We start from the raw sequence: 25,739 nt of genomic DNA on the forward strand, positions 1-25,739 counted from the left end.
TAATATTTGGCATTCTCTTTCATCCTGCTGTGCTAAACTGACTTAACTTATGTGTCTCATATTCCCGACAGAGGAGATATTTTGTCTGTAAAGCTGACACACCCTTTGCCGTATACAATATCCCGCTCATGAATTTGCCTTAGATTATTGAGGAAAATAAATATGTTTCATGATATTCACAAGATGCCTGGTATTGAGTCATATGTAGACCTTTTGAGGTGGGGTGCGTGTGTATGTGTGTGTGTGTGTGTGTGTGTGTGTGTACGCTCACAGATGGGGGCGCACGTGCGTGTAGAATAGGGTTGGAGAGTGGTCCCAACTTATTCTAGAATGTGTTTTAACACAGTTTTTTTTTAGCTTCTTTATACTTTTTTTTTTTTAATTTTTGAGTGTTTATTTTTGAGATAGAGACAGAGACAGAGCGCAAATGGGGGAAGGGCAGAGAGAGAGGGAGACACAGAATCCAAAGCAGGCTCCAGGCTCCAAGCTGTCAACACAGAGCCCCACGTGGGGCTAGAACCCAAGAACCATGAGATCATGACCTGAGCCAAAGCCAGACGCCTAGCTGACTGAGCCACCCAGGTGCCCCAGTTTCTTTATATTTCTATTATTAAAGTTGTAAAAACCCAACATTAATTACTATTTCTAAAGAATAACTCCAACTCTGAAATTCCAAATATCAACTCTTTCAGCTGTGTCAATTCAATTTTGTTTTAATCTGGCTAATATTCCACCTATATAGAGTGTGGATGTGAATTATTATTCCCTCTAAGTCTCCTATTACCAAATATAATTAAGATTTGACCCTTTTTGACAGCTAATAAAATAGATTCAATATCTGATCCTGAGAAAAAGTCATTATAAACCATCTTGATCTGATTGCTTCATTTATGTAAACATGCCATCAAATATGAATTTGAGAAAACTTCAACAGTAGTTAATTGACCATTATATAATGAACAATACAAAGGGGGCATCTGGGTGACTCAGTTGGTTGAACGTCTGACTCTTAATTTCAGCTCAGGTCATCATCTCACAGTTCGTGGGATTGAGCTATGGATCAGGCTCCGCACTGACAAGCACGGAGCATGCTTGGGATTCTCTCTGCCCCTCCCCTGCTCATGCTTACGTGCTCAAGTGTGCACGTGCTCTCTGTCTCTCTCTTTCAAAAAAAAAAGGTCTCCATGCTAACTGGATTTAGAAATGTATTGCGCATCAGATAATGTAAAAGATAACCATTTCATGCCTTATCTTATGGATTTTTAGTATAAAACAAGTTATCATTTCATTAAATCCCCATTACAAGAGTTTCTCAACCTCAACACTATTAATATTTTGGAATGGATAATTCTTTGTTGTGAATAACTGGCTTGTGTATTTTAGGATTCTTAGCAGCATCCCTGGCCTCTACTTACTATATGCCAATAGCACCTCCTGAGTTGTGAACAACTAGAAATGTATCCAGACATTGCCGAATGTCTGTTGAGAGACTGGTGAACACAACCAACTGTATTTAACAGCAGCTGATACATGGGAATTTGAGAACTTCCATTTAAATATTTGTTATCTTCTCATGTATTCTCAGAAATTGTATCTTGATACAATAAAACAATTAAAGAAATACATTAGCCCCTCACACAAAATATTGAACTATTGATAGAGTAATAATGAAAAATTTTCTTTCTTTTCTTTATTTATTTATTTTTTTTACTTATAAAAAAGGAGGGGGACAGCTTTTTCTTATCCTCAACACTTCCAGGAACAAAATCATATTGTAAGACATGAACACTTGTGCTTTCTCTCTTACCTAAACTTGTATTGTTGTTGGTAATTCTAGCATTCTGCAGCACTTTTCTGAAAGGTACCAAGGTATTTTAGAAGCTCCCAGAGTGCCCGAGAGGGTTGCACAGTGTTTCTTATGCCCAGAGGTTCCAAGCGACTCTTTTCACCAGGGAACCTGATCAAGAGGTGACTGTGGAAACTCAGATATGCAGTAATTTCAGGAGCTCTGTGGGGACTTTATTGCTATCAGAACTTCCATCCCAGCACCCACGACTTCTCTTATGGTTGTACTGACCCAAAACATAAGATGTATCTTTTAATTCATGGGAGATGTTTAGGTCATCAGAACAAGTTTCTCCAGAGGGTTTGGAGTGGCACCTCCATCAGCAGAGAGGCTTCATGAAATATAGCTCTTCTGAGGAACACTTAGTGCATGTCCAGTGGGCCAGGTAATGGGGATTCAAAGATGAATGGAATATAGTCCTCACCTTTAAGGAACATTCACTCTGATGTGAATAATGTTTAAGACCTCTGATGGAGTATGAAGTACGAGTAATAGTTAACATTACCACATGCTCTAATGGGTTTTTTTTCTGCTTAAAGGACATGATAGTAACAGGAGGAGTGATATTTTCCCTAAAATGGATGATCAGCCCACAGTAGCAAGTGTGAATGCTTGGATTGTTTTGTAGGTCTCTGAATCTGAAGAACTTCGCAAAGGATTTGAATAGACTCCCTCTCTCATTCTTCAGACTCATCTATCTATTGATATTAGAGTTCCTTGCAGTCTGCTTTGCATACAGATATTGAGAGACATCCATGCAAAAATAACCACCTTAAAAAGAGGCATTGAATCAAAAGCACCTGGATTGCTCACGTGCCCCTAAAAGTTGGTATTCTCTTACGCAACAGTAATTTGTTTAAAACTAACAGGCAAGTTTACTGTTTTCCGCTTGCCATTTTAGTCACCCTGGAGTACATTTATCTTGGTTCAGAGTGGCCTGGCATATCTTAACATTCAGTTGTTCCTTCATGAAATGTGAGTTATAGCTCTTCCATATGGAATGTCCAGAATCCTGATGAAACATTAATTAGGATGTCAAAAGTCAATAAAAACCAAGACTCTTTATGCATTGCGAAGTGGAGGCATAGACTAGGGGCCTGGGACTTTATGGTGCAGAGAAACGGATCCTTCACATCAAATTTAAAAGGAGTAGTGTTAAGTGATTGATGACACGGCCATTTTATTTCCTACCGAAACTGTGTGTTATAATGAAACCACTTTAAATCTGTTCAGAAACTTTGTTGAATTTTTAAAATTCAGGGAAGGCTCCCTGAGAAAGTGATTGTTAAATCGAATCTTCAAATAAGTAGTCCCCAAAAATTAATACAGTCCAGGCAGGAGCAACAGCCTGTGGAAGGCAAGGAAGTAGGGGGTAAATCCAGCAACTTCTGGATACTTAAGAATACATTTCTTTTTTCGCATAGAAACATTCTTTTATTTATTCGTTAATTTATTTTTCATCCTTTTGATTTTTTTTAAATGAGAATGTTAATTATAAAAGCAGTGCATGCTCTTTTTTTTAAAAAAAAGTATTTCAGGGGCGCCTGGGTGGCTCAGTCGGTTAAGCGGCCGACTTCAGCTCAGGTCACGATCTCGCGGTCCCGGAGTTCGAGCCCGGCGTCGGGCTCTGTGCTGACTGCTCAGAGCCTGGAGCCTGTTTCAAATTCTGTGTCTCCCTCTCTCTCTGCCCGTCCCCCGTTCATGCTCTGTCTCTCTCTGTCTCAAAAATAAATAAAACGTTAAAAAAAAATTTAAAAAAAAAGTATTTCAGGTAATGAGGAAGTGTTTAAAATAGAAAGTGGAAGTCCACCATTCAACAACTTCCCTGCTTCCAGCATCGAATTTCTTTTTCCTTTTTTTGATTTAACTTTTGGTTAGTTAACATACAGTGCAATATTGGTTTCAAGAGTAGAATTCAGTGATCCATCACTTACATATAACACCCAGTGCTCATCACAATAAATGTCTCCTTAGTTCCCATCACCCATCTAGCCCATCCCCCACCCACTTCCCTCCATCAACCCTCAGTTTGTTCTCTATCATTAAGAGTCTCATGTGGTTTATTTCCCTGTCTTCTCTTCCCCCTCCTTCCCATGTGCTTATCTGTTTTGTTTCTTAAATTCTGCACGTGAGTGAAATCATGATATTTTTCTTTCTCTGATGGACTTACTTCACTTAGCGTAATACATTCCAGCTCCATCCATATCATAGCAATGGCAAGATTTCATTCTTTTGGATGTCTGAGTAATATTCCTTTGTAAATACATACCACCCTCGTCTTTATCCATCCATCAGTCGAAGGACATTCGGGCTCTGTCTATAGTTTGGCTATTGTTGACAATGCTGCTGTAAACGCTGGGGTGCAGATTCAAATACCCCTTTGAATCTGTATTTTTGTATCCTTTGGGTAAATACATAATAGTACAATTGCTGGATCACAGGGTAGTTCTGTTTAAGCTAGTGATTTTTAAACCATTTGAATAAGAGTTCCCACTAAGAAACACAGTGCAGCCCATTATACACTTATATACATATATATTTATTTTATATATAAATGTATATGTAGGCACACACACATATATATATATGCATAGATGTATATACATTCTACATTATAAACATGTTCATAATGAAGAAAGAGTTTCATGAAATGATACTTATCCTTATTACTTGAGTTGCCCTTAACTATTTTCATCTCTATTATAATTTTTAAATGTTAGTAGCTTATAGCTACTGAGTTGATTCTGTAGCCCACAGACTGAAAAGCACTGACCTGAGTGGTCTGCCCATATCTAACAGTAGATAACTTCCACGTCACTTTAAGCAGGGACAAATGCATGAAGCAGTGCCATATTTTGACCTACTGTTTGATGCAGAATGACATTATGAATCTTGCGATTTGTTTGGTACATCCAGTTTGCTACAGATAAGGCCTTTCTCTAAATTTCATTTGCTAAAGTCATTGCCAATACTTCTTTATCATATCAAAGGCTCTGAGGAAATCAGTTACTGCTAAATGGATAAATGCATGTTCTCTTCCTTGATGTGAAATGTCAATAGCAATTTACCTTACAGAAATCTGAGCATAAAGGAATCAGCACATATTTTTTAAACTATATTGCTGTTTTCTCTACAATTTGTCTATATCTATTATTGTACATCATTTAAAAAATATTGATTTTAAGAATTCATAGGGGTGCCGCCTGGGTGGCTCAGTCGGTTGAGTGTCTGACTCTTGATTTCACCTCAGGTCATGATCCTCGGGTGATGGGATCGAGCCCTGCATTAGGGTCCATGCTGAGCATTGTGCCTGCATGGGATTCTCTCTCTCTCTCTCTCTCTCTCTGCATCTCTCCCCTGCTTACATGCTCTCTCTTTCTAAAATAAAATAAAATAAAATAAAATAAAATAAAATAAAATAATAAAATAAAAGAGTTAATATTACTGTTTAGAATGATAGTAATGCTTTCCCATAACCCTACTTTCTGAGGCAGTGGTTTTAAAACTTAGGGGGTCAAGACCTATTTGAAAATCTGATGAGATTTATGGCCTATCTTCCTAGAATGAACAAAATATTTTTTCCATATACACTCACTAGAGAACACTTAGCCTGAATGGAAGTCACTGCTCATGTCATCTCTCTAGAGCTCAGTCAGCATCTCTTATAATTGCCCCACTGGAAGGAAGCATTGTACTCCTTTCTATTAGTATTGAAACCAGCAGCACCTTATTTGATTCTACCAGTGCACCTACACGTGTACTCATGCGGCAGTGACATCTATCTACTGGGTTCTACTGAAATCTGAAACCTACTGAGACCAGAACAGTCTAGGAAGCAACCCCATTGAGCCTGTGTCCATCAACACAGCAGCCTGATTGGGCTGCAGTACCAGCTGCCACAGGGTAGCAGTGACCAAGTGCAGTTACAGACAGCCTCCCAGAAGTGTTTGAAGCTCTTTCCAAAGTCACCACGTCATGGGTAGAACTTATCATAGTATCTCTTTTTTTAAATGTGTTAATTAAAATACTCACTAGATTGTACCAAATGCTGTAATTCTGGCAAATATGTAGAATGTTCAACCCTGAGCAGAAAACCCGTCATAACCTTAAACAAGGGAAGCTCTAGAAACCACATGACTAGGGCACCACTGCCACCTTTTGGTGACATTACTTAATTGCAGGTTCTGGAGGGATAATAAACCTATATTAAACAGAGATTATAGTGTTAAAATTACAAAATGATAGAAAATATACATTGCTTGATATGCTGGGATAGAGAGAGAGCATGTGCTGTCAGAGCTTGCTTTGGTTCTGCACTTTGCATCTCACGTGGCTGTACTGGCTCTGATTTCTTGTATTTTCTGTACCTGTTGGCAGGATTGGAGGAGCCATTCCCACTGTGTTCTCCTACTTTGCTGAAGTGCTGGCCCGAGAGAAGCGGGGTGAGCATCTGAGCTGGCTCTGCATGTTCTGGATGATTGGTGGGATCTACGCCTCTGCCATGGCTTGGGCTATCATCCCGCATTACGGTAAGAGGCTGGCCTTACGTGGGCTGGGCAGGCACCTTATTTTACTTCAGACTCCATTCCATCCCTTCCCTCTCTTGTAGATGCTTGTTTGAGGACAACACTGTCATAATCAAGTCTTTCCCTTTTGTGATACCTAGGATTTTTTTCCCCCCGTACAGAGTCCTGTATAAGGGAGGACTATGCATTTTGCTGTTTTTAAAGTAATCACTTTCATTTGCTTTCTATGTGCTATCAACTCTGGCGTCCCCACCCCAATGGACGTGTAAGGAGACACAGATCTCAATCAGCATATAAGGCAATATGACTTCAATTGTTTTGGGGACTGTCATATACATCAGGCACATACAACTACCTTTTTTCGTCCCCTCTGGGTCCAGTCCAGAGCTTAGCCCCATGTTATCCCTGCCTCTTCTGGCAGCTCATAACTCAGATGAGAACAGGAAGAATCCTGTCTTCTCATGGACCCTCTGAGAATTTAAGATGTGATTCTCCTGTCCTTGCTGCCAGGATCCCCTCCACAGTTTCTCCCTAAGCACTTCTTCCTACCACCTCTGAATACCTGAAGACCTCATGTTTCTGAGCAGTGTTGTCCTGCTTGAAAGCCAGAAACTTCCAGTTGCTTCATCTACAAACAGTGAAATGCAGGGAGAGGTTCACAGAATCCAGGAATCAAATTCCATATATAAGGAAAAGAGGAAGGGAGGTGTTCTGGTTATGTGTGTGTGTGTGTGTGTGTGTGTGTGTGTGTGTGTGTGTGCATGTGTGTGTAAGAGAGCAAACAGGTTGAAGTTTGCAAAATATGAATACTGTATAAAATAAATGGCATGTGACTTCAAAAACTCACTCTTGTTCAACCTAAAATTGAATCGATCATCAGTTAAAAATTAGATTTCAAAAATTCACTTTTTGATCATTTTCTTGTTTTCTGCTTTTGTTTTAGAACAGAGCAATTTTTCATTATAAACCATAGTTCTGTTAGGGAACAACCTTCTGTGAATTTGATTCATTGCTAAAATCAAAGACAAGATGTAGATTTTAGTATTAAAATGCATTATAATTTATTTTAATATACTGCATTACAAAATTCAGGTTTATCACACTCTTTATTTTAATAAACCTAAAAACTTACATGCAAATCAAAGTTGTATATAACAATGACAGCAAAAACATAAAACCTTCCTACAAAAGCATGTCTGTAGTTCCCTGTCTTTGGACACGTAAGAACTGGAGGAAAAGAAATGTGGACTTGGAGAAGTCTGGGGCCAGCTTGCTCCCTGCAGGCTCAACATCAACCATCCAACAGAGAAGGAAAAAAAAGAAGGAGGAGGAGGAGGAGGAGGAGGAGGAGAAGGAGGAGGAGGAGGAGGAAGAGGAAGAGGAAGAAGAAGAAGAGGAAGAAGAAGAAGATAGAAAGAGAAGAGGAAGAAGAAGAAGAAAATAGAAAGAGAGAAGAAGAAGAAGAAGAAGAAGAAGAAGAAGAAGAAGAAGAAGAAGAAGAAGAAGAAGAAGAAAACAGAAAAAGAAAAAAGAAAAAGAAAAAAGAAATCAAAGGAAAAAAAGATGTAAGGAATTGGTTACTTGGCCAAAGAGAACTTTTCTTTGCCGCACACTTAAGTTGAGTGTGGCCTGCCAAGCTCAAGTGATGAGTTTTCCTTTCTTACACTCTGGTTGCTTCTGGGCCAGAAATACCCTCATACAGGTAGTTACCCAGGTCCCCCCGAAGGCTCGTTTTCTGCCACCATCCAAGGAATTCTAGGTGATTCTCCTCCTTTGTCTGGGCCCTGAAGACCTCAGCCACCCTCAGAACTTGCCCCTGTAGGAAGACATCTAGCTCCCGCCCCACTCAGCTGGCTGTTTGGAAAGGAAAAGCCGCTTCACTGCCACATAAAGAATTGCTTCTTAGGAACTATGTGTAAGGAGATAAAAAGGAGATACAGAGCCTGTGCAGGGTCCAGCTTTACCCAGCCTTGCTCCTTCAGCCTCTCTATGCATATGCAACCTTTGTACCAATTTTTAAAAAGTGCCTCATTCAGGTGGACTTGGTTGCAACCCTACTGCTTGGCCTCTCCAGTTGCTCACGCAGAGAATTACTGCTGGTGATTTCACTCTGCAGCTGGATTCCTTCCAAGGCCGGCCTTGCATCTCAGCCTCTGATGGCAGCACAGCTCCTTGACTCCTGGGTTTTTGGTGTCTCCTTCCTGGTCCCCTTCCCCCTCGTATGGCAGAATTTCTCCTGCTGGCCTTTCTAAACTCACAAGTCAGTAGGGCTTCTGTAGTTCCCATATTTCCACCAGACCTGGGCATGATTGCTTTTGTTTGTTTTTCCTCACTAGGTATTTAGTTCCTCAGACTCTTGCCTTTCACGGATCCCAACCCTTAAGCCATGGAGGGCTCCAGATTTTGCCTCCAGCCTTGCCAACCATCAGTTAGTGGCTACCCTACAGAAAATGGGTATAATCCCACCTTTATTTTTCTCAAGCACACATAAGATATTCTTTTTTATAGCAAAAAAGGCTACCTAGTCCATACATAACTGGAAAGAGCTGAAGTGGTGAATCATAAACAATTGATAAAAAAATTACCAAAAAAACCAATCACAATACAACAAAATCAAATGTATCTGAGGCTGAAATTAATTTATATGTTAAAGGAACCTTGAGAAATAATGACCTGGTTAAGAAATCAGAAACAGAATATTAAAACCTTATGCCCATGCTTTATTGAAGGCTTTCCATGGCCAGAAATGTGGCAAAAACAATTATTGCAATCAAGCTGTCTGTATATTAGAATCAACAGGGGAGATTTTTAAATATGCTTGCTGAGTTCATTGTTGTATGCCTGCAATTTGAAGAGTTTTCATTATTTCAAAATAAAAGAACTTAGTTTTAAAAATTCTGTGCTCCTAGGGGATGATGATGTTTTGTATCTTGATGTGGGGGATGGTGTTTCAGGGGTATTCATTTATAAAAATGCATTAGGCTGGGTACTTAAGATTTGTGTACATCACTATATGGATGTTACAGGTTTTTTTTTTTTTTTATAAAAATGCTTAACTAAAAGTTTACCTCTTCCCTAACCCCCTGAAAATACCCATGCTTGGGTCCTACGCCAGATCATTTGAATTCAGTTGTCTGGGCTGGGGACTCAGCGTGGGTGGTTTTCAAAGCCCCCAGGTGGTTCTCTGCAGTCACGTTTGAGATTCTGCAGCTCCCTGCCTCTCCCTGTGGATGATCTCGGAAGCCCCTGGGACTTCATCATGTATGTATAGGGAGGGCTGCACATGGGAGGAAAAAGAAGAGTGAGCCTGACCGGCATGGTTGACTTATTCAGTGGGTGTTTAGGTTTCCGTGTTGTTGGTTTCATCCAAGCTGAAGGCCTTTCCTATCCATGAGGCTTAGAATCACTTAAAAAGCAACTTTGACATTTTGGTATGTCTTCTTCTCAATGCCACATCTTTTTATTTTACTTCAAATAGACAAGGGGTGTTAAGTCATCTATTTCCCTTGAAGATTCTGAAAAAATAAAAAGGTTTCTCTTTTCCCTGTGAAATTCTGCATTGCATAAAATGATGTCGCAGCCCATAGGGAAATGAGAGCATGTGGGTCCTGCCCCTCCATCATCCTTCATTTAGGAGACCTCTGACCACCACCACCTGTGTGCTGTAAGGAGTTTTCACCCAGCAGGGGAGGAATTTGGGAGCAAAATAACATGACTCAGAGCCAGATTCTGGCCCTTCTCACACCAGTAATAGGATTTGCGCTAGAGGGAAGGAATCAAAACCTGGCGTCCACACTGCAAGTAATTCAAATAATAAATGATGGAGATAAGAAGGTGTCTGTGGTGTTGCCTTTCTGCTTTTTTTTTGGCAGAGGGGTCGCTGCACAAAGCCCTGCACCTGATGCCAGGAGACTTGAACTCTGACTCCAGACAAGCTTCTTATGCAAAGCAGGACTTGACTGGATGGGAAAGGAAATCTGGAAAGATTCTTATGAAGTTAAACAACATCAGGAAGGGGGGTTGGACTGCTGCTAGGGCTGATGATTACCATGTGGGCTGTGGCCAGGGTTTGGTGATGGACAGAGGAATCCACCTAGTTTCTGTACTGGCATCAGATAATGATGGTGCTTGAACTTCACGTCACTGCTGGCAGGTTGAAGATTTCCCTGCAGACAGTCACCACCATCTGAAGTTTCCCAACATAAAATTACCTTGCCCACTCTGACAAGGCCCTGAGAAGGCAGAGTGCTTGGATGTCATCACCTTTCCTGCCGGCCACCTCCCCTGTGACCAGCTCCTTCCACTCAGTAGCTTCGGGGCTCTCCATGAGAGAAAAAATAGCACAAGTATGAGATTTTTCCTTCAGCCTCCCCCCTCTCAGTAATCAGGACACCTAAGCATTTAATGGAAGCCTCAAGTGCCTTTGGGGAAAATTGGGCAGGTTGCTGAATCACAGCACTTTCCCTCTCAGGCTGAGAGCTCGCATTGAGGCCCGGGCTTTGGAGTTGCTGTGGGATTGCAGCGCTGTCTGCTCCATTAAACCCTCTGTCATCTTTTTCTCTTTTAAATTTGCGTGCACATCAGATGAGGTTTGTCCCCTGCTGAGCCGCCTGACAGTGTGCAGCAAGGACATTCAATTAGCTAAGTGGGAAGGCTCTCTGTTCAGCACAAAATGCCTCAGCTCTTAAAGCCTGGAGCACGTGGGCTGCACTCAGCACTGGAACAGCCCCATAGCCTCCATCTCACCACCTTCCCTGCACACCCCCCAGAGCCAAGCTGGGGGCTCCGTAATGCCCAGGCCCACTCCTTCTCCCCACCCCCCCAGCCACAGTGAGATGTCTGGGCTTAAAAACACATATTCCTGACGTTCTGACTACCGAGGTGTCCCTACTTCCTTTAGTTAAGAGATATGTGAAGCGAATCCATTTCTTCTCCTTAACAATGAAACTGGGTGAAGGGGGCACAGTATAGTTGAATGGCTGTCTGCCTGAAGAAGGAAACAGGCGAGGGTATGTATGTTTTGTTCACAAGCGGAAAGGCACTGTGGCCAAGGGAAAGGTGGAGAGTGAGTGCTGATCTGGAGCCTCTCAGCTGTACTGCTTCTGGGTGTGAGCTTTGTCAAGCTGTTGAGTCTCTTCCCGCCCCATTTTCTGGTCAGCATCATGGTAGGGGTCAAGGTTGATGATCATGTTAGAACCCCATGTTAGAGCATGATTAGTGCTCAAAAAGTGGTAGCTCTGGGGCACCTGGGTGGCTCAGTTGGTTAAAAGTCTGACTCTTGGTTTTGGCTCAAGTCATGATCTCACGGTTCATGAGTTCGAGACCCACATTGGGCTCTGTGCTGACAGTGTGGAGTTTGCTTGGGATTCTCTCTCTCTCTCTCTCTCTCTCTCTCTCCCTCTCTCTCTCTCTCTCTCTCTCTCTCTCTCCCCCCCCCCTCTGCTCCTCCCCCACCTTGCTCTCTCTCTCTCTCTCTCAAAATAAATAAATAAACATTGAAAAAAAGGTAGCTCTTATTGCTGTCAGGTTCATCTACATTGGATACCCAGACTCTGTCAACACATCCTGGCAAGAACTCAGAGCTACAAGAAAAGAGGGAGAGTAGGTAGTAAAGTATGTGAAACAAATAAACCTCACCTGGAGGGTGAGGAGATCAGAGGAGTCAGAGGAAAGAAAAAATAGGAAAAAAAATTAAGATAGAATCAAGGAAAAAATAATACTGGAAAACCTACATTACCTGGAATCCAATGAATCCAAATCTTCCATTCATTCACTTGTTGGATGATTTAATATTTGAAGAACATATACTATACAAAGATCCACCTTAAAGCCTTGGGGCCACTCTCACCAGGTAGGAAGAACAAGAGCCTGACTGTCCTAATTTTCTGGCATAAATGCCAGCCAGCCCTGTGGGGTACAGGGACTGCAGCGGACCCCAGCTCCACCTCGGTGCCAAGGTGTCCTACACTCTGCTCACCGGCAGTCAGCAGAGTGGTTACCGCCATGGGGTTAGATATAAGACATGCCCTGGTTCCAAGCAGGCTGTGCCATTCTCTAGTTTTGTCACTTTTAGGACAGTTAGTTGGGCTGTCTGGTCCTCAGTTTCTTTATCTCTAAAGCAGGCCTAATACCCCATAGTGTTGCTCTATTCAAGGACTATGTACAAAAAGTGATTATCATACAGTGCCTGATACACATGTTCATTAAATGGAAATGGGGCTTTTTTTCTTCTTTTCCACAGGTGGGGCTAACGTTGAGGGAAGGGTATGAAGAAGGAACTAGAATAGTAAAAGGAGCTTGCTCCCCTTTCCTAACCATAGTTTCTCACTCTGTGCTTATGATTTGAAGGCTGTAGAGGTGGATAAGAAGGGGAAGTGTACAGGAACAGAGCTTGAGAGGCATGCCAAGTATTCTGCACCCACTCCAGGGTGGCAGGGGAGGGCTACAGTGACAGCCGGGTCCCACTTTCCAGCCCAGCCAGAACAGGTAGTGCCGAGTGGCCCCAAGCCCTGCTGCCTACCTTTGCCAAACTTCATTGAATGTCACAGGGCTAAAGATTTTATGCTCAAATGTGTGAGTAGGACATGTAGGAGGAATCAACTTGGTACATCAATGGATACCAGTAGCATTTCTTAATTTGTCCAATTTAGAATCCATCTGATCTTTGATTTCAACAAAATGACCTTTGAGCTTGGATTTCCTTCACTCTGTGGCTCAGTTTTCCCTATGCATTAGAGGCATACATCAACCCCCATAATAATAAAGTCTTTATTTAAGAGTTTAAGAAATGGACATGAGGCAGTCTCATAGTTTAAGCATATGACTATGTTCTTAGTGAGTATGTTTCATTGCTTATGGGTTTCAGAAGCCTTCTTAGACATAGCCACAGGCTCTCCCATCCTCAGCCCTCCTCTCTCCTCATGCTCAGTGCATCACCTGGGGAAACATGTTTGTCAGGTAGGGCCAGCTCCCCCACCTGCCTCCCATCCCAGCCCCTGCTGCAGATCCAAAAGATATGTCTCCATCCTTGAGTGATGGAGAATTCTGTACAGTCTCACTCTGCCCTTTGAGGTATGCGTGGTGAACTCACAGGAGCCACCTCTTCTGTTGTGCATTAAGCCAGTTACCATGGTGCTCAGGTCTTCATGCTTCCATTCAAGCTCCTTAGAAAGGGAAGGGACAGCAGTCACTTGTTGAGAGCCTTCTATGTCCCAGACATTATGCCAGGCACATTGATCTTACACACAGAGTCTTAGAGAAATGGGCTTTAAACCTATGACAGTTTTCCTGCTCATGTGTTGGCGTGAAGAACCGAGGGGGTGCATCCTGCTGAGGCTGCTGGCTGAAGACTCAGGCAGTCAGGTGAAACCTGAAGAATGTTCCTCTCAGAATGATGCTTTTAAACGTAGAAAATGAAGTAAGTAGGATTGTAAATGAAACCAATTGTTACCAAAATGTATTAGCATATTAAGTAACAACACCTGGTATCAGGTCTAATAGCTACCATAATTTTTAAGTAGATATGCACATAGAAGCCGGAAGTCAACTCATTCTTTCTCTTGAATCCTAGGAAACCATTGGACTATGGGTTCTTCCAGAATCCCACATTCCATTCTTTAACGCCTATGTTAGTTAAGATTAGGATTGACTGGAGGGGGAAGAAAGATGAGGATTGACTGGATATAAAAGAAAAAAAAACAGAGGTACCTGGGTGGCTCAGTCATTTAAGTGTCCAACTTCGGCTCAGGTCATGATCTCGCAGTTGGTGAGTTCTAGCCCCGCATTGGGCTCTGTGCTGACAGCTTGGAGCCTGGAGCCTGCTTGGGATTCTGTGTCTCCCTCTCTCTCTACCCCTCCCGTGCTTGCGCTCTGTCTCTCTCTCAAATCAGGAAGGATCTATAGGCTCTCTCTCTCTCTCAGCACAAATCAGGAAGGATCTATAGGCTATACCTGTGCTACCATTAAAAATCTCCCTGGGTCAGGGGCACCTGTGTGGCTTAGTTGGTTAAGTGTCCAACTCTTGGTCTCAGCCCAGGTCTTGATCTCAGAGTCATGAGTTCACACCCCTCATTGTGTTCTGCACTGGTTGTGAAGCCTACTTTACAAAACAATTCTCCCTGGAAGTCCCACACAAATCCACTTAAATCTCATTAGCCAGAACTTCAGCACGTAACCATTCCTAGCTGCAAGGGAGTCTTGGAAATGTATAGTAGTCTTCTGTACCAAGCAGCAGAGAGAACACAGATCAGATAGAGTGGATTTGGGGAGACAACTAGCCATCTCTGCTGTACCATTTCATTCTTTCTCTGGAAAATCCTTTAGAAATATCCATGTGGTTCATAATCTAAAATTTTTGTATGGCCCTTCTGTATTGGTTTTTAGATGCAAATAATGGAAAGCAACTCTGGCTAACTTAACCAGAACAGGAATTTATTAGAAGGCTATTGAGTAGCTCACAGAATGGTCAGGAAGGCTAGAGCACCAGGCTCAGGAAATGGCAGGAGCCAAGAGTATTGTTCCTTAGGTGGCTGACATGGTCAGTCAACAAACTCAAAATTTTAGCACCCAGACCCAAAAACCCCAGCTAATTTCTAAGAGAAATTAGCTCAAAGTACACAGCTTCAGTTTCCCCTGCACCAAGGAGCTTTGATAGCAGTTTAATTGTTTTTCAAAGATCATGGAGATTTCCATGCAAGATAGAATCCTCAGGGGCACCACCTGCTGTTAGAAAGTCATGACTATCAAAAAGTGACATTATAGACAAGGTATCTTAAGGCCCTAATTCAGTTAAGGCACTTAGCATACAATCATGTGTGCCAGAGAGGAGAATCTGCGTCCTTATGAGGGTGGGTACAGTTTGGGCTAGTGTGGCCTTTACATGTTGGTTACAAGAAAATTAGGTAGAAAACTAGAGAGAGCCCTACCCAATGTGAATCCTCTGAGGTATTTTAGCAGACCAGACATCTTCATCCTCAGATTACAGTTGACTAAACCTCTGGGTCCTTCCCAAAGCAAATGTGAATCCCAGCCTAATCACTGGACTAGATCTTCCATGAATCCTGGAGTACTTGATCTCCAGTAGAGATAAAAGCACCTATATCTATAATAAATAAAACCAGAAAAGCTGGTTTCACTTACTATAGGTATGGATAACCTACTCCAAGAGCTGTTGACTTTAAGGTGTGCCTTGAGAACAAACAGTGGAAACATTTGCTAGTATAAAAAATGTATGTCACAAATGAATGGCAATATCAGATTCTGGTGAGCATGTAGAGACACTACATGTTTCATGCATTGCTGGTGGGAACGCAAAATAGTGCAGCCTCTCTGGAATATAGTTGGGCAGTTTCTTAACAACAACAACAACAACAACAACAACAACACTTAAACACACCTAACATATGACCCACAATTGCACTCCTAGGCATTTACCCCAGAGAAATGAACATTTATATCCACACAAAAACTTATATATAATTGCTCATAACACATTATTTTTTGGCAATAGCTCCAAACCAGAACAACCAAAATGTCCTAGAATACCACAGAATGCTGCTATTCAGCAACAATGATACAAGAGCTTGAATAGGGCTCAGGGGCATTTTGCTGAGTTAAAAATTAGCTAACCTCAAAAGGTATACGTACATAATGTTCTGGAAATGACAAATATCAAACTGGAGAAAAAGTTAGTGGTTAGAAGGGGTGAGGAGAAGGGGAGCAGGGGTGATTACATAGGGTAGCCCCTGCGGGATCTTTGAGTTGATGGAATAGTGTTTGTCTTGATTGTGGAGGTGGTTATATAAATCCACACGTATGACAAAATGACATAGAACTACACACACACATGATCCCGCTGTCAGTTTCCTGATTTTGATATTATCCTATAGTTATGTGAGTTCTAAGCATTTCTAACCATTGAGGGAAATTGGGTGAAGAGTACACGGGATCTCTCTGTATTATCTTGCAAGTTTCTGTAACCACAGTTACTTCAAAAGAAAAAAGTAAAACAAAATTAGTAATGCTTTTTTTTTTGAAGGTGTTTATATATATCATCTTATTTATTACAATAATTTTAGGAACAAAAGCAACAGTGTTATTCCCATTTGTTGAATGGTGAACCTGCTGCATAGAAAGTTTCTCATCTCCCAAAGTGACAAAGAAAATGGAATATTAGAAATTAGAACCAGTCTTCTGATTCTCTCTTCTTCAAAATGTCCTCCAGACACAACAAAGCTAAGAAATGTGCTCAAAGAGCAGAGGGTTGTTTGGAAGTCTTCTGATGGTCTCTACAGTGTGCGTATGCAGTCCACCCCTCACCTATCTGGATAATGCTGTCATAACCCCTTGGCAAGCTTTGAAAGACCTATGCCTCCAGCCTTTGCCATAAGAAAAACCATTTGCACTCAGAATTCAGTCATCTAAAAACTACCTTACCGAAAATGTCATAAAAGACAGAAGAGGTTGTGCATCAATGTGTCTCATAACCCACAACTTCATCAGTCTTTATCTGATATTTGTGTTTCTTTCAAAGACTGCATTAAGTCTTCTCTCTCCCCCTCCCCCACAGCATGCAACTTCAATGGCTTGTCTCCTTCCTCCAGGAATCCAACTGCCTTGCCCACCCCATTTTCCTTCCCAAAATGTATTTTCTCACAGTTCTCAAGGTTGGGAGGTCTGAGATCAAGGTGGCAGCTGGTTTGGTTTCTGGTTGCGGGCTCTCTTCCTGGCCATCTTGTTGTGTCATCAATGTGGCAGAGAGACAGAGATTTCTTTTTTCTTGTGTTCGATTGGAGATGAACCCTTATTACCTCAGTTACTTCCTAGAAACCTTTTCTCCAGATATGGTCACATTGGGCATTAGTGCTTTAATATATGAATTTGGGGACACAGTTCATTTCATAGCACCATCCACTGTGGTTTTAGCAAACAGAGGACCTTCCAATCATCAGAAAAATATCCTTACCCACTTACCCTTTGAAGGCCTTGAAAGTTATGAATTTCCTCTAGAGTTTTTCTTGTTAGATACCTATTAGAAATTTAACTCTGCAACACTGATCTCTTTTCTCTCTTAAATAAGATCTTATAATATCCTTATGGTTTCATAAGAACTCCCCATGTCATTTCCCTAAACATTTGAATGTTCTGAACTAGAGAAAATGCATGTGCATGTGTATTTCCTTTAAAAGAACCATTCCAAAAATACCCTTGCTGGGCTGAATTCATCATTAACCTAATTAGATCCTTTATCCAAGACTCACAATTAACACCATTACCAAGTCGTGGTAACTAATTGCAGTGCTTCTAAATTAACTTTCACCTGGAAGGACATAAAATGAACCTTGTTTGAGCATGTGACCATTTCCTGGATTTCCATCAATAATATTGAACTGGCATAGAGGGCAAGAGATATTTACAGTGTTGTGGAGAGAAGGAGAAGGCTTCCCTGATATCTTAGGGTACAAGCTACAGAACCTGGACATAACTTATCTTCGTATGCATAGCGAGGTCCCCAAAAGGTATGTTCCCTCCCCTTGCCCAGATGGTTAAGATGAAAGGGTGTAGAGCTGCCCATCTGTTTTTTATAGGTGCAATATTCTTTCATTTGTAAGAAGTAAACCAAACTTTAATCTTCACATCAGAGGCATTCGTGCTGAATGACCTGGAAGTTCCTATTCTCTTATGGGCTGACTTAGTATCTACATTTTATATAGCTGTCTCTGTCAAAATTGAGCTTACATATGGTCTGAGTTGCTTTTAGAGGGTCCCAAGACAATCCCTGTTAAAGACCCATGGTGTGGCATCTGTGGTCATTCAGCACAACTGGACCACACTTAGGATACCTATATAATTCCATTAGAAGCACAATTAATGCCTAGAATGGAGACTTAGAAGCATAGATGGTTAAATAAGACAGAGTTTGGGGTTGAAAGCATAATGGGGGGAATCTAATTATGCAACTGAGTGATTCTTAAAGGGTTCCTTCTCAGGTTTGGAAGGTGCTGCTTCTTTAGGAAGTGTCTGGTCTTTTATGTAACACTGGAACATATCTGCACCTGAGGACCAATTGAATTATATTGTCCACTATTCTTCCTTCTCGTGCTCACTCTTTAGTGAGCTCTTTGGCTGTGCTGCCCGTCACAGTGTGTAATGTACAAGACAAACAGCGGTCATGAGGCTGGGGCAGGACACCCACAAAGAGGTTGGAAAACAGCCTGAGAACTGTGTGCCAGGAGATGGCAGTGGCCAAGCTCTAAATTTGGCAAAATTAAAGGAGGCAAAGTATGGCAACAGAAAACACTGTGGGCCAGAGCAGAGTGAGCTGGTTACCATAGATCTGCATCAAATGAACTGTCCTGCTGACAAGAAGATGCTCTAGCGTGTTGTGTGATTCAGTCATAGTGAAGAGATGAGCTGTCTCAGCCATTTTCACATTCCCTCACCCAGTCTTCTACACAACTGGAAGCATATCTTCATGAGGTGACTGGCTGGCAAGGGTTGGGAAATTGGTTGAAGGTCATGGAACCAATATATTTTTTCCTGTCTAAGTCTAAATTATCCCACAACGAAGTGGATCCTAGGATGTTGCCCTCATTACTGTTAAACTAATAGATATTGGGCATTCATTTAAATTATTTGATGAGGTGTAGCACTATACTTTGGATGTAGCAACATTTTTGCGGGGCATCTACTCTGTGACTGGCCCTTAGCTTCTAGGCTAAGGTGGGAATATAAAGAAACATCTGGTTTGGGGTAACAATGAAGACCCCCCAAATCAAGTGTGGCTTCTCATCGTTCTTGCTTCAGCCTACAGGTTCAAAGTGCCCCTTTCTGAAATACTGTGGCGGATTTGGCAGTTCAGCCTTGCTAGGGCCACTTTGAATTCCAACTGTTCTTTAACATACAAATGTTACAAGTTAGTTGGAGGGAACACACCAGCCCCATGGGTTAGGCAGAGGGTTGGGGAAAACTCAGGCAAGAAGGGAGGCTGAGTCATGAAAAGTCAGAGTACTGGTTTCATTTGACTTAACAGTTCAAGACTGAGGTGGCCAATAGTGACCAGGCAGGTAATGTGAATGGATGAAACAGACAACAGAGGAAACTGAGGCAAATGAGAGCGTCCATGCTGTCTGTAAAGGCTGGCAGCCATTCAGCTGCAACAGATGTAGCCATGTAACTACTGAGGCCAGATCTGAGTGACCAGGAGAAAGCGGAATTCTGGAGAGTGATATGAAGTATCTCCAATTTTTAATTACCAATTTTTAAATTTATTTTTATAGAGGTATAATTTTCATGTGTGGTACGCCGAATAGTGGCCTCCAAAGGTGTCCACACCCTAACCCTCAGAACCTGGGAATATAAGAGTTTACGTGGTAAAGGTGAATCAAGGTTGCAGATGGAATTAAGGTTGCTAATCAGCTGTCCTTCAAATAGGATGATTACCCTGCATTTTCCGGCAGGCCCTACCTAATCACAAGGGCCTTTGAAAGCAGAAGCTGGATTGGGGAAGAGAGCATCAGAGAAGTGGCAGCATGGGCAGTACTCAGTTTGATGTTATTTGCTTTAAAGATAGAGGAAGGGGGCCGTGAGCTAAGGAATGTGGGAGGCCTCAGGAAACTGGAAAAGGTAAGGAAACATATTCTCATCCAGAGTCTCTGTAGGAAAGGCAGGCCTGCGGACACTGCCTTGAGGGCAGATGAGATCCATTTTGGACTTCTGACCTGCAGGACTGTAAGATAATACATTTGTGTGGCTTTTAAGCTGGTGAGTGTGTGGTAATTTTTTTCCAGAACAGTAGCAAATGAATATAACATACAATGAAATAAGTCAATTTTAAGTGATGAGATTTGACAAAGGTACACAGTGAGGTAACGACCACCTTAATCAAGATACAAAAAACTAGGGGCGCCTGGGTGGCTCAGTCGGTTGGGCGTCCGACTTCGGCTCAGGTCATGATCTCACGGTCTGTGGGTTCGAGCCCCGCGTCGGGCTCTGTGCTGACAGCTCGGAGCCTGGAGCCTGTTTCAGATTCTGTGTCTCCCTCTCTCTGTGACCCTCCCCTGTTCATGCTCTGTCTCTCTTTGTCTCAAAAATAATAAAAAAAAACGTTAAAAAAATTTTTTTAAATAAAGATACAAAAAACTTCCATCACCAAAAAGATCCCTTGTATTTTGCAGTGAATTTCCTCACACCATCCCTGGTCTCTGGTAAGCAATGATATGCTCTCTGTCTTTTGTAAAATTTCTTATAAGTGGAATTCATAGGTTCATAATTTTTGTGTCTGAATTCGGTGGGCTTATTGCCTTTGAGAGTCTTCCTTGTAGTTGGGTGTTTTGGGGGTTCATTCCTTATTGTTACTGAGTAGTATCCCATGGTATGGATGGGTCACAGCTTGTTGATCTACTCACCAGGTGATGGACATTTTGGTTGTTTACAGTTTGACTATTATGATTAATTACGAACATTTGGGTACAAGTCATTGTGTGGTTGAAGTTTTCATTTCTCTTGGGTAAATATCCAAAGGGGAATTGCTGGGGCCTTTTGGTCAGTGTATGTTTAACTTGATGAGAAATTGCCAAGTTGTTTTCCTAACTGGCTTTATCATAATCATGTAATCTTCTCAAAAAATTTTCATAACACTGGATGGACCGAATAGAACATACTTGTAGCCCAGGTGCTAAATTTGGCACAGGACGTTCCAGGTTTAAGATAAAAGTAGCTAAACTGGCCCGGAGGAGAGAAGACCAGTAATCAGCTTTTGCTGCTGGAGAGATGGTCCTTTGCTGGGAGCCTGAGTGAGGGAAGGAGCTCATATTTAGGAGAGAGGCAGGTGGGGTTCCTGGTCATCAAGTACGTATGGGGCAGCTGTGCCCTTAAACCGAAGGGAATGGAGCTGTGCCTGGGAGGAAGAGACCCAGTGACCAGAGAGAGCAAGAGCTTAGGTTGGACATGAACCAGTGGCCCCAGAAGGGCAGGGTCTGAGCACTGGCCTGCTGAAGGCAAAGCACCTCAAGGACCTTCTGAGAAGTAGTGGGAGGCAACGTGACACGTGTCCTCATCCTATGTGAGAATTCCCATTGGTGGTTTATGAAGATTTTCAAGACATCATCTCATAACCTAGGTGAAAGCCAAACTACATGACAACCTGTTCTGCACAGGAGCTGTCCAGGTAGAAGACACCAGATAAGCAAGCAGCGGGGGCAGCTCCTCCTGTGACCTTCTTCTGTCTGCCATGGGTGGTTTGTGCCCGAGGATGCCCCAGGCCAGAGGTAAAGTCTCTTTCTTGCAGTGGACAGAGGGCAGAGGACCACTAGAGAAGAGAAAGGAAAGAAAGATTGTGGACAAGGGCATTTCCCTCCTTCTGACCCAGAGCTGATACCAGTAGAACCAAGTAGGAGGAACCATGAACCCGGGACCTCACTGGGGCCTTACAGTCTCTTTGTGCCCCAGGCACAGCTCTGTCTTATTTTATGGCCATAATTTGCAGTATTTTCTTCACAGGTTCAGTAAAAAATGTTTGTTAAGTATTCTATGAAACTTCTGGACTCTGAAGCCAGAGATCAAATCATCATCTTTATAATCTCCATGGCACTAAAACACAGTGCCTGATCCAGACCGGCTCACAATGAGTGCTTTGTTAAACTGAGTCACCAAATGACCTGGACACAGATGTTAGACCCGTCCACACATCTGATCCAACATAATAGCTCCCAGTTCTGATTAGTTTTAATTAATAAGCTGGTGCTCTGAAGTTATTTTTTCCTTCATGAATGAACATTTTCAAGAGAGAGTTTCCAGCCTGGTGATAGTTGGGGCTGATGGGGCTTAAAGGGAAGGACCTGGTTGATTTCATCACGGTCCACTTAGCTCAAGTCTCTGCCTGAACAGTGACTTAGAACAGCAGAATTGGAAGTAGCTCTCCATTGCCCGAGGTTTTGTCATTGCCGAGCGGCTGCTACATTACTGTAATTTAAAGTAGTTTTCAAGCTTCCGGGTTGTTTCTGTCCTCCCCAGTCTCTTCTTTTATCTTCTGGCCTGTGACTCACATTTGGATTCTAAAGCATTGTATCAGTGGCCTTTGCAGGCTGCTCAGGGGATCCAGACTGTTGCATTTATTTACAGTGTCAGGCATTCATTAGGCACTGCGCCAGCAAGGAGATGTTCCCTGCTATTAACAATCCACTCCGGTCAAATCAGGTCCACTTGGGCATTTCTCAAAGAAAGGCCTGTCCACATGGTCATGGTTTGAAGAGCAGGGAGAGACTGAGTGAAGAGAGGGCGGAAGATGGGCTATGCTGACCTGGGAGTTTGTGGCTTTCAGCAGAGGAAACTCACAGTGGAGAGGCTTTGGAAAATGAGAAATTTGATTGTCACACTGAGGAAAGCTGTCTTGTTCTATGCTCCAGGAAGACTTGGCAGGAGAGTGGGAAGGGTGGAAAAATCCAGAACGGAGCAGCTAGAAAGTTTGGCTACAAAACTCTACAGTTACCCTCTAAATTTCCCTGGTTTTACGTTAGAGGCTGAGATGGCTCTCCGGGGGAACAGGAGGAACTGAGGGTGGGAGAGGAGGGGAAACAGCCCCCACACAGCTCCTTAGAAAATATGTGTGTCAGTATCTCACTACCACTTATTGAGCACTTACTATGTACTATACGCTGTTGTGACCCCTGAACATATACTAATTCTTTCATTTTTACTGCTATCCTATAAAGAGATACTAGTACTTTTTACATTTCATGGATGAGGAAATGGAGACCCAGAGAAGTTAAGTGACTTGTGTAGTGTTGCCCAGCTAGTAAAGTGCAGGAATGGAGAGCCATGCAGCATGTCTCCAGACCCCACCCTGTCAATGGCTTCAAAGTATTGCTTCCCATTCTACCAGGCTGATACCTAAGAAGCCTCTTGGGCCCCCTCAATCCCATACCCACTTGTCCATCAAAGACTCTCCAAGTTCAGGGGGAATGTCCTTCCTCTTCATCCAGGATAGGTATTCCAAATGAGTGGGTGTCTTCTAGCCAGGAGAGCAGAGAAGTTTCTAGAACCTATATATGTGTAAATGGACTGACAAGAGAAGTCCCACTGATATCCGCCTTGCCTAACTTTCCCTCTATGTCTGCCCCCTATTTTGGTGAGAGAAGTCAATTCAGTTATTCAGAGGTCTCTGTACCCCATCCAACTTGGAAGAACTATGTGTTGCTTCAGAGCCCGAGAATCTACTCTGGACAGATGAGGTTTGCTCCTAGCTTCCTTCCTTCCTTATAACTTGACAACTGGGAATGGATAGGAAGGTAGTGCAATAGACAAAGACCAGCTGCTCCTTTCAGGCGATCAGCCAAGCTCTTGACCTCTTATTTCCATTTGGACTTGGGATCCAAGCCCTCCAGTAGTATTAGTTACTAGGAGCTATGCCAGATGACCCTCACCCCTTTGAGATTGTTTCCCACCTGCACACTTAACTGCATACAAGTCCTTTCCTCAATTCTGAGCTTCCAAGTTCCAAAACTAATGAGTAATTCACCCCAACATTTTCCTGTTAAGAGAGGATGAAATGATGCCCACTAAATGAGAGAAGATATATGTTGAGTAGTGATGCATGTGCAAAGTGCCCATATTTCCATGGGGGTCAAATGGCAGGAGACATAACCCTCATTCCACTTCAAAGCCATGCTGAGGGAAAACAGCCCCCATTCAGCTCCTGAGAAAACATTCGCATCTGTATCTTCGCTACCATTAATTGAGCGCTTATTATGTACCAGTGGGGCCTCAATGATTAAAAGCTGAAAGCAAGGGGGAAGATGAGGTTAGGGGTAGGAGGGCCTTGAACTGGGAGTCTTTTGACCTACATAGGGAAGCATACACTTATGTAGTCATTCTGGAGAGCAATCAGATGATGCTTATCAAAATGTGTAAATATATACATTCTAACCTCACACACTCTGTCCCTGGTATATACCCAGAAGAATGCATACGTACATCCATAAGGGGCCATACCTAAAGATGTTCACAGCAATGCTGTTTTGTGAAAGGAATTAGTTGGGACAATCTGCCCATCCGTCACTAGGGGAATAGGTATGCAAAATGTGGTAGAATACTTTTCATCAATTAGAAACAGCAATGGCAACGTGAGAGGTCATAAAAACCATGTGGAGTAAAAAGTAAAAAAGTAAAGACCCTAGCATGTTGCCATTTTGTAAGTCAAGAGGCGTACTACTTATATTACAAGGGTTTTATTCAAATCTGAGTCAATAGTTAAAACACATTGGCTATATCTTTTTGAATTAGTGTTTTCAAGGTTTGTCTGCTTGTTTGTTTTGCAAATACCCAGTAGTGGAATTACTGGATCATTTAGTATATTTATTTTTAATTTATTAAGGAGCCTCCATATTGTTTTTTACAGTGGATGTACCATTTACATTGATGGATAAAGAAGATAAAATGTATGTATGAATGTATGTGTATATACATATATATATATATACACACACACACACAATTCAATATTACTCAGCAGTAGGAAAGAAAGAATGATATCTTGCTATTTGGGACAATGTGGATGGATCTAGAGGCTATTATGCTAAGTGAAATAAGTCAGACAGAGAAGGATAGACCCCATATGATTTCACTGATGTGTGGAATATAAAAAACAAAACAAATGAACAAACAAAAATGGAAACAGACTCAAATACAGAGAACAAACTGGTGGTTGCCAGAGGGAAAGGGGGTGGGGGGGTGAGTGAATTAGGTGAAGGGTATTAACAGGCACAAACCTCCAGTTATAAAATAAAGAAGGCACAGAGATGAAAAGTCCAGCATAGGGAATATAGTGAATAATACTGTAGTAACATTGTACAGTGTTGGATGGTAACCACACTCATTGTGGTGAGCATTGCATAATGTACAGAATTATCGAATGACTATGTTGTGCTCCTGGAGCTGATGTAGCAAGGCATGTCACCTCTACTTTTTTTTTTTAATTTTTATTTATTTATTTGTTTATTTTTTTTTATTTTTAGTGTTTTTATTTATTTTTGAGACAGAGACAGAGCCTGAGCAGGGGAGGGGCAGAGAGAGAGGGAGACACAGAATCTGAAGCAGGCGCCAGGCTCTGAGCTGTCAGCACAGAGCCCGACACGGGGCTCGAACTCACTGTGAGATCATGACCTGAGCCGAAGTCAGACGCTTAACCAACTGAGCCACCCAGGTGTCCCTATTTATTTGTGGTTTTTTTGGGTTTTTTTTTGTTTTTTTTTTTAAGAGAAACACAGAGTGCAAGGAAGGGTGGGCAGAGAGAGAGGGAGAAAAAGTATCTGAAGCAGGCTGCAGGCTCCAAGCTGTCAGCACAGAGCCTGCTGTGAAGTTTGAACTCACGA

General features: G+C 42.2%; 1 protein-coding gene and 1 non-coding gene across 2 annotated transcripts in view; both read left to right on the forward strand.

The window, feature by feature from the left end:
• Positions 1 to 25,739, forward strand: part of SV2C (synaptic vesicle glycoprotein 2C) — a 160,914-nt gene that overhangs the window by 58,128 nt on the left and 77,047 nt on the right. Inside the window, exon 3 of the mRNA XM_042941399.1 lies at positions 6,224 to 6,375. Within this exon, the coding sequence (XP_042797333.1) occupies positions 6,224 to 6,375 (152 nt within the window). The remainder of the gene's footprint in view (positions 1 to 6,223; positions 6,376 to 25,739) is intronic.
• On the forward strand, positions 7,550 to 7,680 carry LOC122203004. The gene has a single exon (XR_006195014.1). It is a non-coding gene; the product is annotated as a small nucleolar RNA SNORA38 (small nucleolar RNA).

Source organism: Panthera leo, chromosome A1 (assembly GCF_018350215.1).
Source record: "Panthera leo isolate Ple1 chromosome A1, P.leo_Ple1_pat1.1, whole genome shotgun sequence".
NCBI lineage: Eukaryota > Metazoa > Chordata > Mammalia > Carnivora > Felidae > Panthera > Panthera leo.